The sequence below is a fragment of the Chamaea fasciata genome, unplaced genomic scaffold (genome assembly GCF_029207755.1).
Source record: "Chamaea fasciata isolate MVZ Bird 193981 ecotype frontalis unplaced genomic scaffold, bChaFas1.0.hap1 SCAF_15, whole genome shotgun sequence".
NCBI lineage: Eukaryota > Metazoa > Chordata > Aves > Passeriformes > Sylviidae > Chamaea > Chamaea fasciata.
Window position 1 is genome coordinate 14440790 of NW_027094100.1, and position 16189 is coordinate 14456978.

A 16189-nucleotide genomic window follows, 5' to 3' on the forward strand; every position below is an offset into this window, starting at 1 on the left:
CACCATAATGCTCAAGGAGCTTTATTTCTCCTGAGGCATCCACTGCAGAGCAAGAGCAGAGCTCTTTGTCAGGACAGATTCACTTTTCCTGCTTTTCCCCCGCTTTATTTAAGACATAAGTGATGTAGTAACAGGTTAAATAAGTGGGTGAAGACGCTGGGCTCGAAAGTGTCTGCAGGAGAAGTTCTGAGCACAGCAGAACTCGCCACTGTTAGAGCCTCTTCTCACCCCTGCTTCCCCTTTCTGTTTTCCCTTGAAAGGGAAAATAGTTTCAAACTGCAGGGTGAGAAGTTTGACTGGTAATGAGAATGCATTATTGAAAAGAGATTCTGATTTCAGCCACGTGGAAACAGGAGCCCAACCTCCCCCACGGGTTCTCGGGGCAGGTGCGATTATTTCTGGTTCAGGTAAAGGAACTCCTGCAAGCGTTGGGGAAATTAAACCCCAACACCCAAACCTGCTGATTTAACTGCAGCAGTTAAAAGGATTCATGAGAATGGCTGGATGTAAGTCCACGGCAAATTCACTAATTACTCTGCTCTAATGAGCAAACCATGCCCGGGAAGTGCTGATTCCACAGCTCTGAACAAAGGCGTCTCAAAGCCCAGAGCAGCAGAACTGGGGCCACTTTCAGACCTGTGGAAAAGCTGAGGATGAGCAGGAGAAAAAAATGCATTTAAAAAAATGTTCCCAAATCTGAGCAGCACCCACACAGCTCCCCCCGTCACAGGGGTCCATTATTAGCATCAAAACTGCCTTTAACACACAAATCTCTGAAATACCTTGACAGAAAAATATTCTGTTGAAAAAAAAAAGGGCTCCTAATTTATTAACCTTCAACAGAAAGCAGCAAAAGTTGGGAAAACACAAAGAAAATAAATGGGTGCAGTTCCCTAAACCTGAATTGCACAGGAAGAGTCCCCTCAGGTGGAAAAAAAAAATCCCCTGATGAATTTATAATAACGAGAGGAGACATGTGAAAGAAGGAAGGGTGAGTGCAGTGAGCAGAGAGAAATGCACTTCATCAATGGGAGACGAACTCAGCCTGGAAATTTGGCAGGCAGAGCAATCAGATAGCGACAGAATCCTTGAGCAGGCAAACCTGGAAAGAGTTTCAGGACAAGATTAGATCAGTTGGTGGAATTTCTAAGAGAGAATATTCTGCTTGACACAGCACCGAAGCAGAGACACAGGAGCCTTTGGCTTTGCAGAACTTTGTTTGAGGCTGGACTGTCGCTGTTTAATGAAACGGGTTTTTAACAGGCTCAGTTTTCACACCAGCAGCTCAGCATCCCTCTGGACAGAGCTGCCAGGAGATGTTAAAGCAGGACACTGGCAGAACCAAAATGCTTCCTCCCCCCACCCCCAAAATATCTGCAATATTTTCCTAACTAATGCGAGCTCAATGCAAATGATTAACTCCCGGTAATAAGTTTCCCAGCACGAGGAGATAAAATGCTAATGTGGTTCCTTCCCCAGTGCTGCAGCACAGCGATCATCAGGAAAAACACGATCAGAAACAATTGCAGTTGCATTCCCGAGATAAAACACCTTCTTTGGGATGGGAAAAGGCGAAAAAATAATTTCATAAAGGAACCTGTTGATCTCCCAAAGCAATATTGTGAAGAGGTTGGGGTAAGCAGCAATTTAAGTGAGCTTAACTTAAAAATTCTTGAGGAAATTTGGTCCCTGAGGACTGATCGTGACTGATCCCGGGATGGAGGAGTGTTTGGAGCCCACCCATTCCTGTCATGTGAAAGATAAAAAAGAGAAATTTGGGTTCCTGTTGAAGTGGGTGACTCTCTTTTCCCAACACTCCAAACCCCAGCAGATTATTTCAAATTTCGAGCTGAAATTTCAATTTCCAAGCTGCCAGAGTGACAGTTTAATCAAAAGCCACGACTTCTCCTCCTCAACTTAAACCTCATTCCTACAACAACCAATATTTAGGAGAATTAGAAAGGGCACCAAACTTCCCAGGGACACAGAGCCCTTTAGATTCACCTCTAACAACAGCAGAGAAGAACCTGTTACGTTTTCTAAAGGTTTGTGTTATTAAGGAGAATAAAAACCCCCAAAACAACCCGATTTTTTTTAGAGAAAAAAAATTTGGGGGGGGGGGGGTATTTTTTACAGAAAATAATCTCTGCCTCCCCCTCGATTAGGAAGTCTCTATTACGAGGCAGAGCTCAAGGACAAAAAGCTGATTTACAACTAAAGGATTTTCCTTCTTGTAACACCAAACCACAACAGCCGCGCTCGCTTGTTCTGACAATGCTGCTGCTCCTTTTTTTATTCCCAGCCGCCAGACTCAAATCTTGCATTCCCTGTTTTCTGTTTTGCAGGAGGCTCAGATAAAGCCAAGCCCGTGCCTGGTGTGTTCCTGGAGCTATTTCAGGGCTGTGTAATAAGGAGAGCCCTGGATACACACAAAGGATGTGATTTGTTGGGATGCACGAAGGCAGCAAAAAAATGGGATTTTGCTGGGGCCACCCAATCTGGGAGTGACTGGAAGTGTGTGACTTCAGTCAAGCAACAATCATGTGGTTTTCTGTTGAAATTCGAGCTTTTTTTTGGCACCAGAGCTACTTTTAGAGCTGCATAAACACACAATGGAGCTCTATGGACGTGAAAAACACACAAAAGAGTGAGAACTCGTCTCAAATGAGCATTTAAAACCTGTCTCAGGATAATATCCAATATTGATCAGCACTTCACAGAAGGTATTTTTGTTCTAAAAGCACTCGTATTTATAGCAGCCCATGTGCTTTCCACGAACTTATGTGGGCACAGGGAAAAAAAAAAAAAAAGAAATCACAAAAAAAAAAAAAAAAAAAAAAAAAAAAAAAAATCAGTCTGCTACGTGTTCCACCGAGCCAAGCCATCAACATGCAGCTCATGAGTGCAATGTAACCCTTCAAAAAAAATAAAGTTTAAATAGCTCTGTGACAGCTTTCCTCTTCTCCAGCTCTCCTGAAGAAGGAGCTGTGATTTCCCACCTGCCCCAAGAGCAGGTTTGGTGATTTCAGGCGCTGGGAGGATAGAGATGCTCAGGGAAAGGGAGACATATCTCAAATATATCCCACTCGGGAATGCATCCAGCCAGGGAAACTGCATCCAGCCTTCGGAGAACCACGGTGCTTTCCAAACTCTGCTGCCCAAAACCACCTCCCAACTGCTCCTCCCCGAGTTTTCTCTCACCCTGGGGAGAGCCAACGAGCTGGGAGCAGCCCCAGCTATGCTAGGTAGGAATGGGATTTGTACCTGCACCAAAAATATATATATATAAAACATGTTTATATGTTCAAAGATTTGAGTGTCCCCTTCCCACTGGGAGCATGTCCCCTCTGAGGGACAGGGACGGCTCAGGAGATTGCAAAGCTCAATACTCTGCTTTTTTATTGCTAGAGCAAGGGCTCTCAGGTATTGTGGAAAAGTCTCTGCTCAAGGATCCTAGGAGACCCACAGCAAAATGAGAACTAGCGGAATAAAATTTGATCTGGAAGTTACTGGGAAAACTTCAGCTTTTACTGGTGAAACACCCAAGGGTGGCAAAACATGTGAAACACCCACTGCAGCTGTGAACCCAGAACCCAAAACAAATTTTCTCTTAAAAACAGAATCCTGGTGAGGGGTGGACGGGATGAAGGGCAGAATATTGAGTTTTCTGCATTGAGGACACTCTTTGGACACACCCAGCCTCTGTGTGCACCTGAGATGGGGAAAAGCACACCCAAAGCCACTGTGAAGGCACAAACCCAGCACGTGTGACAGGGCTTGGTGACAGCTTTCTCCAGGAAATGTTCTGTGCAGCTGAAATGAAGCAATTTTCCCCTAAAATTCTCCAGCCAGCCATTACCCTGTGCTTGCTGATGCTCTGCTGCAGGCTCAGGTGCTCCCACAGCAACGTGGGGCCAAAAAAATAATAATAAAAAAAACCCCAATTGGCAGAGAGGAGAAAATGGCATTTTGGCAGGTGCAGGTAGCCCGTGCTATTTTGTAGGCGCTCTATTTCACAAAGAGTCTGTATTTACCCGCACAAGGCAGGAAAATCACAGGAGACGGCGAGCTCTGCGCGTGGCAGGGAAATAAAGCAACAAAGTAAATGCCACGGAGAGATTTCTTCTGCTGAATCCACGGCGCCCTTCATCGCAGCATGGGAGCAGAGCTGGAGCTTCAGGAGTGAATTTTAAAAATAGAAAGGTAGCAAGGCTGCAATCCCAAAGTGCTGTGCTCGGCTTCCGATGCCATTTCAGGCCCTGGGAGTGCTCTCAAAGAGCAGGCTGCTCCTCTGGGAAAAGGTGAAAAATGCCTCCCCTCCATCATCTCTTGTTGTCTGAGCTAAGAGAATTATTTATAGTCGCTGCATTTATTATGCATTATTATAAACTGGGAGCTGTTAGGAGCTGCAAAATGTTTATCGTTTCGGGGGGGGGGTGGGGGAATGAAAAGTCATTTGTTTGCAGAGAGGTGGTGGTGATGCTGGACTGAATATTTGTGTTTTAGGAGTAAACTTTCCTCGTTAAACATGTGCAACCCACAGCTCTGTGTGACACATTTTCCCGTTTTAGCCTCTAATCTTTTCCCCCCCTGGGCACTACCTGTTCTTGCTGCAAACTACTGAAGCATTTTTTCACTCCCGTTTGTGAAGTGCCTCTGCTTTCATGGCTGAGAATGTGGGGGGAAAAAAAACCCACAAAAACCCACACGACAGATCATGCAGAAAACTCCCCAAATCCCCTCCCTTCCACCTAATCTGCAGCACAAGGATGTCTTTATACACACACACACACACATATATATATATAGACAGACAGGCACACAGAAAATCCTCCAGCACATCTGAGATCCTCCAGAAGAGAAAAATCAGCACTTCAGAGCTGTGCCCATCTCCTCCCACAAATGGCTTTTCAAGCAGGGCTTTGAATTTTTCCCTTTTTAAATCCTGCTCGCTGAGGAGAGGGGGAAGGAAGATGGGCAGGGAAAAGGACACTGAGAAGAAGCTGGAGGGAGGAGCTGCTAAAACTGCTCTAATCCACAATCCCAGCAGCGTTTCTGCTTCGGGAAGGACCATTCCCAAACGTTTTCCATCAGGCCTGAGAGGTCAGCTGGATGTGGAGCAGCTCCTGCAAATTGATAGCATCCAGTAATTGCTCCCGCATTTATTACCTGCAGTGCCCTTGCATTTCCCAGGGCTGGGAAGCCTCGGGATGAGACTGATGGCATTTAAAATATTTAAGGTGGTCTAAGAAACTTCAGCCTCATTCAGCATTTAAGAGAGTTTTTAATTTACTCCTGAAATGGGGGAACAGAATAAAAAAAAAAAAACAACACTTTTTCTACAGTTTGCTGTGCCCCATGTTTGGTCCTGTTCCACTGGCATTAATGTGAGTGCACCAGGGCCAGCACAAGGCAGCAAATGGAAAATTCAGGTTCTGAAATAAACCACAAGGGACATTTTCCCTGCTCACAGGTCAAACAGGGCAGTGGCAGCTGCCATCCTGTGCTGGAGGTGTTTTCCACATCCAGGGGCATCCCTGCTGTGTTGGGATGCAGCCCTGCAGGATGCTTCGGGTCCATCACCTCCTCTGCTCTTGATAAATAGCATTAATTTAATAAATAAATTAATTAATAAATTCAGTCTGAAACACTGAATTCCACCTCAAACACAACCCCCACATCAGGGGAAACCTTTTTGTTTTCTAAAAAAAACCCCAAAAAACCCAAGAAAACAAACCAACCAAAAAAAAAAAATAAAAATCCCTAACAAAAGTGACAGTGCATTCAGTTCCTAAGGAGTGGAACGTTTCTGTTTTGTCAGCTCTCGATTGACAGACGACACAGAAGCAGCAGATGAAACTGCAACTGAAAACCTCTGAGTGCATGAAAAGTGTTTTTTATTCTGCATCAGGAACCAGGGTACTGATTCCAGCTTTTTTATCTCTCCACAGAACAGCCTTTCCCTCCTGATTTTGGGAGACTGGAACCTTGGCACTCTCATAACAAGTCTTGCAAAAGAAGGAAGAGTCCTCCCAATTTTTTTTTTTTAAATAAGGATTAAGAGACAAAACCCAACTGAAATATTGGCAGCAAAGGAGGCTGAACATTAAGGCAGTGAAAGCCAAGGTGGGAAATTGAAAATAATTTGTTTAAAAATGTATCAGACATTTATACACTCTAAATTACGAGGAGGAGTTATATTCCCTTCTCAGTCACAGTCATTCGGTCATGAACTTTCCAAATCTTTATATTCTCTCTTTCTTAGAGGTAACCAAAGCAATTAAGGCCAACTTGACCCTTCTTTGTACCTGCAAGAAGACTCCCAGGAATTTGCAACTTAACTGCAAGGCAAATCTGTACTTCAAGCTTCAACTGTATTATAATTTGTGACTCATAAATTATATTATTCAACATCCACAAGAAAAATAATAGCTATCATATTACTCGCTGCAATGAGAGTGGATGGCTGCTCTGTAGAGTTGATTCAAACTGGCAACTAATAATTTTTTCCATTTATCAAAAAATCTCCAAAGCACAATGACTGTTCAATTTATTGCATTTAACATGCAGCGAAGGAGGATGTTGTCGTTTTCAACACTTGCAATCCCAAACAGAGAAATTAAAATAAATCACTTCATCCAGAAGCCAAACAAACAACTACATGGAGGAACAAGCCAAAAAGGAAACCAAACAGCTTCGTTTGCCAGCCCTTATTAACGGCAAAAATAACACCTTATTTCGATTTATGAGAGCTCCTTGTTATCACCTGGAAAACAAAACCCAAGTCTCGTGGTTTGCAAACGAAAAGTGTCACAGCAGCAGAGGGACGTGCCAGGAGATGAACACTTGGGGCTCAATTATCAGGGGTTGTGTCAGCACCAATTCCCACACCCCAATAACCTCCAGGAGGCTGTGGGTGGCCTCAGGAAGTCAGAGTTACTAAAGGCTGCTTTTATTCCAAAGCCCTGATAAAACCCACACAGAACTCTTGTGGGGAATCACAGGCTGGTTTAGATTGGAAAAGACCTTTAGGATCATCACTGCCACCTCTAAACCCCATGCCCAAATGCTCCATCTACACATCCCTTAAATACACCCAGGCACAGAGCCGGAAGGATTTGGAGCAAATTTCACAGGCATGCTGAACTTCTTTGATTACTCCATAAAAAAAAACCAAAAAAACAACAGAACCAAAACAAACCACACAGAACACCCCAAAGTAGCACCTAACAGCAAAAGCCAGCTCTGATTTATTAATATTTTTGCGCTTTTTTTGCCAGCCCTGTACTCCAGACCAGCAAGAACTACCTGAAATCCAGAGGTGCCTCTTTCGGATGGCAGTGGGGAAGCCCAGCCAGGTGCTGTGTGCAGGGAAAAAAAAAAAAACCATCACAGCCTGCACCCAACAGCTCCAACCCACTGGGAAAAATCCCTCTGGGAGACTCTTTGTGCGCTCCAGCACAAAAAGGGAGGCACCAAACGCTCTTAAGTGCTCAGTCATGAGCTGCTTGTTTAACCCCGCCGTGCCAGCCTGGCAGAGCCCGGCTGTATCAGCGCGATTGTGAGCGACAAATCTCGCTGCTTAAATATGCAAATTCCCCTGGTCAGCCTCGCGGAGGAGCGCCATGAAAGCAGTTATTGTGACTCCCAATCAGCCATGTGACAGCCAGCCCTGCACTGGCACTCCAGGAAAATATTTAAGAAAGTGTTGTCCAGTTGCTGGGAGCAGAGGTGGAGCACAATATTTGCTTTTCTCCGAGCTAACGAAGCTCCAGCGCCGCATCAAACTCCGCGGGAGGAATTGATGGTTGGAATGATCTCCCGTTCTGCCACTTGGCCCCGTTCTCACTGCTGGGTGATGGGGGGCAGCAGGAAAGAAGACAAATTTCAAACAGAATCAGCGTCTCGGCTCCCAAGGAAGGGCGATAAGAACCGTGGCAGGCGGGCGAGCATCGTGTCAAGGAGAGCTCAGCAGCAATCAGACAGTTGCAGCCAAAAGCCTTAATCCGGGATGACTTGTGCTTCCAGCCAAGTATTCCCTGCTTCTCCCTCACTCCACACACCTAAAACTGTCTCACTGAACTGCACCAGGTCAAAGGAAAACGCAGTTTCTGAGAGGGGTGAGAGTTTGCCACGAGGGAATGGACAGGTTCCTCCTTTTCCTTCTCGCAAAAGAAACTGAGGAGCCCTGCAGGAAGGACGTGCCTGTGCGGATGGGAGCTGGCACAGCTCTCCTGCTTTTCCTCAACTCAACATACCTGATGGAGAGGCACAAGGGTAGAGTTTTCCAGCAGTGAATTCCAAGCCCAAAGCTCTTCCAAAAACACCAGTGAGGTCACACAGCCTGGGAGGCGGCTGGAGAAGAGTTTTGTCTTCCCTGGTCTCACCATCCTGCAGGAACTCGGTCACCTTTGACAGGGCACAGCTGGAAGAGGTGTAGTGCTCCTGAAACCTTGGAATATTGGGTGGGAGACAGCTGAGCTAAAGGGATGAAGTGGGGAAAACCTGTGTCTATAAACCAGTTAATGATGTCCTTTAATGACTCCCCAATAAATCCACCCAGGACACCCACCACAGTTTGGTTCTGCTGAGCTACAAACACACCAAGCACCAAGACAGGAAAAGTTCCTGCCTACCCCAAACAACATCCTGGTGAAATGAAAACTTGCTGAAAAGAGCAGTGCTAATGAAACAGCTGGTACCAATCTGCAAAGCCCATTTCATTTCCAGCCCGATGGGCAGAGCAGCATCTGTTCAATTCTTGGTGAGGAACAGCCTCCTCCTGCTCCGGTCACTGCAAACAGAACTGTGCAATAAGCTGGCCTTTTGATTAGCTCCATCTCACACATGCAGGCACACCTGAGGATCCACAGCAGCTCTCCTGACACACACACACAGGCATCCTGACCTTGAAAAATGCCCAGAGTAAGAGACAAAGGAAGCACACGTGGCCAGGACATGCCGTCAGCCCTGCCAAGCCGCACACGAGTAACGGGAAGTGCCGGCCATGGACAAAAACACTGAGGAGAATACAGGGATGTGACAAATCCTCCTCTCCACTCCAATAACACAATTGAGCACGATTCTGCCACTCCCCACTGCCCTGGAATAAATTGAAGCTGGGATGAATCAGCCTTGAGAGCTGGCTCCCACTTTCAGCCGCTGCTGTCTAATTCAGCTCTCGAGCGCTCGCAATTCTCCAGGAAACTTTTCCATCCTGGGGATAAGACAAAAGCCTCTCCAAAATAAGTCCATCACTGGCAAGTCAGAATCATCATGTTCCAAAACACCTTCCTAGGATTTCGAAACGTTCTGGCCCTGCTCAGTGACAGCAATCCGAAAGCCAATGTAGAGGGTTGGGTCACAACCCCGGAGCTGGAGGAAATGAGCTTCACTTGGGGAACAGGACAAAACCATCTCCCCGCACAGGTCTGAACTCCAAACCGTGCTCCCTCGGGGTTTCAGCTGGTGCACTGGCTGATGCCTGCAGACAGAAGCTCCCTGAGACAGCAAGTCAGGTCTCAGACTCGGTGAGGGCACGCTGGCAGAATTTGTAAAGCCCCGAATCACCACGGGGTGGACTTTGACATCTGGGGAGTCACGTTCAGAGAAGACACTCAGAGCTTCTTCCAGCTTAACCTACCCCCCCTTTCCTCCTTGCAGAGAGGCAGGAACAGATCTGTACCATTACAAAACAGGCTATTGCACACTGGAGCTGATTGTTTAAGACAGTCCTAAGAAGCTCATAATTCAAGTGAAATTTCAGCGCTTCTCACTTCAGCGAGACAACCTTAAGGAACATTACCCTGAGAGCATGAATCAACACGAGCCAGCTGACACGAATTTCACATCTCTTACATCTCCAAAGCCCAGCTGCTGCTGTAATGAGCCAGGCACAATGGGTTATTTAACCCCAGAGCAGCGGAGTGCCATGCCCTGGGAGCACCAGGCAGGGACACAGAAATCCTGCCCACCTCACACGCTGCTCTGGGGCGTGGAATCTCTTTTACAGTATCACTCAAACCATGATCGTGTTCTTCTCCTGTATCTCATTCATTCGATATTGCAGGTGAGATAAGAGCAAGGAAATTAAACCGAGCCTATTTCTGTGACATGATCTCACCTCCTAACACCAAAGCACATCTCAGGACAAGCACCAGTGGAGCTTTTAATGCTATTTTTTGGTCGAGATTTTGGGGCATGGGATGATTCCCGCTGTTCTTTTTCTCTGGCTGGTCCATTCTGCTCAGCACTCTTGCAGGACGGTAAATCTGCTTAGTACAGATGCATTTTAGGTAACCCACTTCTTCCCTTTTTACTGATAGAGTAAGGAAGACTCATACTACTCAGAGCTATAAAATTCCTTTTAATGACACTGATGCGATCAAATCCACAGGAGGTTGTGGAGCCTCCCTCTCCGAAGACATTCCAAACCCACCTGGATGTGTCCCTGTGTCACCTTCTCTATGACCCTGCCTTAGTAGGGGGGTTGGACTGGATGATCTCCAGAGGTCACTCCCAACCCCAACCATACTGGGCTTCTGTGAAACCCCACACAGCTCTCAGCAGCTGGAACTCTGGTATTTCCATGAACTCTGTATCTGGCATTAATCAGCAGATGGTCGCTGCAGATACAACTCCAAGCGCTGCATATTTTGACATTATGGAATGACAGCAAAGCCACTGATAGAAAGAACACCCATCAGCCGGGACAGCCGAAATCAAACCAGACTGATAAATAGCACTCCGTAAGACACGGGGGAAAACGCAGACCTAGCACAGCAATCCTCCTCCTGAAATCTGCAGACCCTGAGGGCTGCTTATAAGTCAAGTATCCTGTTGGTAAGGCTGACTTTCAACGACTATAAAACATACACAGCTCAGCTGGAGAACATCAGGGGTCCACGAACCTGAGAGCATTGAAAAAGCAATCATTCAGGCGTTTAGCTGGAGAAACACACACGACGGTGGAAGGCTGCTGACACTGCAGCAGGGTTTGCACACCGGCTTTGCTGCCCAGGTCGGGGACACAGGGACAGAGACCACGCTGCTCCAGCATCCCCAGCATCTCCGGCCGCCGGGGATCGCTCCCTCCGCACGAAGGGCTGGAGCAAAGCACCTCTCCCGGCTGGAAAACAAACCCCGGCCCCGGCAGCAGTTGCCAGCATCCGAGCGAGCCGAGGAATCATTTTCCACACGCCACAAGGAGCGGGAGCCCCGAGGAAAACAAACTTCGGAAGCCCCGGGCAGGCCCTTTTGCCCAGCCTGGCTTTATTTCAGCGGCGGCCGCGGGGCTGAGCCCCCCCCCGGCAGCGCCCGGCCCGGCGGACCGCACACGGCTCCCGGTGCTGCCCGGCGGCCGAATCCCCTCACGGAGCCCCGGAACAGCCCCCGGCCGGCACGCCGGGGCCGGGGCCGTGCCCGTGGGGCAGCGCCCGCCCAGCGCCGCCCGGCCCCGCCGCCCCGGCAAAGTTGGGGGGAAGGCGGGGGAGAAGGCGGGGGAGAAGCCGGGGGACGATGCGGGGCGGCAGCCGGGGCAGCGGCCGGACGCGGCTCCCCCGCCCCGCCGCAGGCCCCGGCCCGCAGCGCCCGCCCCGGGGTCCCCCCGCGGCCGCCCCCGGCCCGGCCCGGCGCTCACCTCCGGTGCCGTCCGAGTTCTCGTTGAGGCTGCCCGAGGAGTCGTGGTGGGAGCCCACACACCCGCCCATGGGGCCCGCAGACCCGCCGCCGAGCCGCCCCCCGCCCCCCTCCCCTGCACCGAGCTCCGCCGCCGGCCGGGCAGGCGCGATGGCTCCGGAGCCGCCTCCCCGCTCCGCAACGCCGCCCCCGGGGCGCGGCCTCCGCCCGCCGCCCGCGGGACCGCCCCGGCACCGGGAGCGGCACCGGGAGCGACGCCGGGATCGGCACCGGCGTCGATACCGGCACCGGCATCGATACCGGCACCGCCTCCGCCCGCCGCCCGCGGGACCGCCCCGGCACCGGGAGCGACGCCGGGATCGGCACCGGCGTCGATACCGGCACCGGCATCGATACCGGCACCGCCTCCGCCCGCGGGACCGCCCCGGCACCGCACCGGGATCGGGACCGGTACCAGCACCGGGACCGGCATCGATACCGGCACCGCCTCCGCCCGCGGGACCGCCCCGGCACCGCACCGGGACCGGCACCGAAACCGGAACAGGCACCGAAACCGGGACCGAGACCGGGACCGGCATCGATACCGGCACCGCCTCCGCCCGCGGGACCGCCCCGGCACCGCACCGGGACCGCACTGAGAGCGGGACAGCGACCGGCACCGGCACTGCCTCTGCCCGCGGGACCGCCCCGACACCGGCACAGGGACCGGCACCGATACCGGCATCGGGACTGGGACTGCCCCGACATCGATACCGACACCAGGACCACCCCGGCACTGACACTGACACCGACACCGGGACCGCCTGCGGCCCGCGAGACTGTCCGGGCGCCGATACTGGCACAGGGACCGGCACAGGGACCGCCTCTGGGCCGTGGGACCGCCCCGACACCGACACCGGCACCCCGGACCGGGACCGCCCCGACACCGCCCCCGGGACCACGCCAGCCCCGGCACCGGGATGCGGGGCTGCCCCGCGCCCCAGCCCGGGAGGGTCCCCGCGGGAGCCGGGCTGTGTTTATCCTCTGCTCACCTGCGGCTCCCCCGTGCTCTGCCCCATCCCTGGAGTGTTCAAGGATGCAGCTCTGAGCATCCCGGCCTAGTGAAAGGTGCCCCTGCCCATGGAACAACAGGATCCATTAGGTCCCTCCCAACCCAAACTGTGGTTCCGTGATTTTTCTCTGCACACGAGGAGAAAATCCCCCCTCAGATAAATCCCTGCCCCAGCCACCCGCCCCTGTGTTATCAGACTGCCAGTTTGAAATAAAAACTTGGTGCTTTTTCGTCAATCTGACCAAGCAGGCTTCAGTTCTCTGAGAAGAAAAGTTCGACTTTTGTGCTCTTAATGCCCGGCTGGGTTATCTCACTTGGGCAGCAATCCCGCCCTGGGATCGAGGAGTTACAGTTCCTGCACTATCCGATGCACTGGAGCGCCTTGGAATAATCAGCAAGGAGTCAGAACACTGAAAAACGGGAGCAGGCAGTGCAAAAAATAAAGCCTGGTAACAGACTGCTCTGGGTTCCCCACACGCTCTGCTATACATGGCAGCTTCATGTTCTCGTACACAGAGCGGCACAAAACAAAACTCAAGCTGAGCATATTTTCCCTCCGCAAAGATGACATTGCAAATGTGTTTTTTGGAATTAAAATAGCCTAGCTGTCTGTAGAGTTTCTAGCCACCACAGTGAAAAGAACTGATGGACAAAGGCGTTTTTCTGCCATTAATTTCCCTGCGTAATCTTCATACCAAAAGCCCAGCCAGCCTTTGGGAAGGCTCTTGTGTTGATAATTAAAATCCCAAACGTATGAGATAAGCTGAGTGCCAAATGCCGAGCACTTTGTCATCTGAGAACAAAAAAGGCACAGAGCTCATCTGCTTTATTGGGTCCAAATGGGAAGGTCAGGCCTGGTAAGAAAGCCTAAGAACAGTTATTAAAGTCTGAGCACATGCCCACTAATTACAACAAAAGCAGAAATTCCTTGTCTGTGCAAACGTTTAAACCAGATCAAGGGCCACACAGAGCTCAGTTGTTTTCTTTTCAGATTTTATCTGAGGGCCACGTGGGAGTTTGCCCATATATACACGCTGTGTAATCAAAGAAATTGTAGAGTCGCAAAATCAGTTGGGTTGGAAAAGAGCTCCAAGACCACAGAGTGCCACCTGTGCCCAATGCCCACTTTGTTGTCCCCAGCCCAGAGCACTGAGTGCCACCTCCATGTGACACCTCCAGGGATGGGCACTCTAAACCTCCCTGGGCATCCCATTCCAATGCCTGAGCTCCATCAGGCTGGGGGCAGCAGGGCTTGAATATTATTTGTTCAAAACTGTGAGAAACTTGGAAGACAGTTGCAAAATTCTCCTAGAAGTAGGTGTTGAAGTGAGGACTGTGAGGAGGCACTTGTGGGGTTCACACTGGGAGGGCTTCTGCTGCCCAGTGACATCCCAAAAGTGGTGGAAACCCAACGTGACTCTGTTCCATAATGGGGTGGCTGCAGGACTGTGGGCCGGCGTGGGAAAGTCTGTCCCCACCAGCCAGCAGTCTGCTCGTGGAGCCTTGGAAAAACACGCCAGAGCTTGTTATTCTGCCGTTTGGGACTGAGCTCTTTCACTGGGTGCCTCGTTGTCCTCTCACACTGAGTATGGAGCCCATAAATCCGTGTTTTTGTGTAGATAAACACTCAGGATGGGCCAAAGAGAATATTTACAGCCTGACCCCACGGATCAGGATGTACTCACAACGTTCTAATAAAGTCCTGAAGAGAAAACAAGCCTTTTTCTAAATGGATTATTTAGTTTGAAGGTTATTCCTCCTCAAAATAAGTTTCCCTGAGCTTTGCAGTCAGATTTTCCGCACCTCAACCTCAGCTATGCCCCACCACCCACGGTGGCCTTGCACAAGTCAGTAACCTTGGCTGCTGTGTTCCTATCAGTAGATCAGTGTTTGTCTGCACATCTCTTGGGGGTACGGCCAGGATTAATTAATTCTTGCTCTTTACGACTTGCTAACTGCCTGCAAGGCTTGGGATGTAAAACACCGAACACCAAAAGTGCCTTTTCACAGTTAAAGGGTGTCCTGGATGGTCTGGTCCATGGAGGTACCACTGCCCGGTGTGGCTGGGATGATTTGGGGGTCACAAACCCTATAGTGCCAGCAGCTGGAGGATTTCCTCGTGGCACAAATCCTGCTGGGCTGTGTTGTCCCGGGAGTCCTGAGGGATGGGGTTAGTGGTGTGTAAATTCCCTGAGGAGATCTCCATGTGCTCTGTGTTGGAGTGACCCTGGAGGAGGCACCAGGATGAGCAGAGGATGGAGCAGCTCTGCTGGGAGAGCTGGGATTGTTCACCTGGACAGGAGAAGCTTTGGGGTGACACAGTTGTGTCCTTGCAGAGCCTGAAGGAGCTGCAGGAAAGATGGAGAGAGACAATTTTTAAGGGATGGAGTGACAGGACATGAGGCAATGGATTCAAACTGATGGAGAGTGAGGTTATATGGGATACTGGGAAGAAATTTTCCCTGTGAGGGTAGACAGGCCCTGGCACAGGGTGCCCGGAGAAGCTGTGGCTGCCCCTGGATCCCTGGCAGTGTCCAAGGCCAGGCTGGATGGGTTTGGAGCAGCCTGGGACAGTAGGAGGTGTCCCTGCCCATGGCAAAGGGATTGGAACTGGATGATATTTAAGTCCCTTCCAATCCAGGCCATTCCATGACTCTGTGACTGCCAGGTAATTTCCTATATAATCCTATCTAATAAAACATTTTCTGCACTTCTCCAGCTTTTCTCTCCAGCTGGGCTCTCGCTGTTTGCTCGCAGTCAGTGGTGGTGGGTTTTGCCATCACATGATGATCCAGAGTGATAAATCCCTGTTCTCCGATGATTCAGCTCTGTGTGGGAACAAGGATGAGATGCTGACAAATTGCATCAGCACTGAAACTTCTCTCTCAGGCATCCACATTTGGATCTTTAGCAGTGCTGCCCAGGACAGCGCGATCAAAGTCTTCACGCTGTGAGTGAAAGTCTTCCCAGATTTCCCAGATTTCTCTCCCAGATTTCTGCCATCCTGCTTTTGACAGATGGGAAAGGGAGACACAACTGATGGGGTTATCAACCAAAGGTCCCACAGGAAGCAGGAGCAGGAAGGAACTGTGGAGTCCTGCTCATTTTCCTCCTCAGTGATTCTGAAGAGATCCAGCAAGTTGCTGTTTTCAGATTTATTTCTCCGTAGCTCTTCCTGAGAGCTGCTGAGGCTGTAGCCTCATTTTCACGGGCTGGAGGTTTCCCTGCACAGCACTCCTGTTTAGATGTGGTTTTTAGGAATGCTGGCTCCCATTCCAAACTTCCCACCAGCAACTTTTAGGCTGGTTCTAATCCCATATAATCCATCCCTTCCCAAAGTGGCTGGCAGCAAGCTCCACCACCCAGAGGCAGCAGAGCTGGGGGGGAAATGATGTGAAACCAGGCAGGGTTTGTTTTCCTGGAATGCCCAAGGGAGAGAAGAATGCATAGAGGAATTCCTGTGGCTGAGGAACCCCACCAGGCACCCAGACATCCCGAGCT

At 50.3% G+C, this 16189-nt stretch overlaps 1 protein-coding gene and 1 long non-coding RNA gene across 2 annotated transcripts in view; both read right to left on the minus strand.

The window, feature by feature from the left end:
• The window catches only part of UBTD2 (ubiquitin domain containing 2), a 39900-nt gene extending 28154 nt beyond the window's left edge, over window positions 1–11746 (minus strand). The window contains exon 1 of the mRNA XM_066197109.1: window positions 11639–11746. Within this exon, the coding sequence (XP_066053206.1) occupies window positions 11639–11708 (70 nt within the window). The 5' untranslated portion in view covers window positions 11709–11746. The remainder of the gene's footprint in view (window positions 1–11638) is intronic.
• Window positions 6535–9282, minus strand: LOC136297316 (uncharacterized). The gene is made up of 2 exons (XR_010723133.1): window positions 8259–9282; window positions 6535–7361 (listed from the first exon to the last, which is right to left on the minus strand). It is a non-coding gene; the product is annotated as an uncharacterized lncRNA (long non-coding RNA).
• Window positions 11747–16189: the final 4443 nt, after the last annotated feature.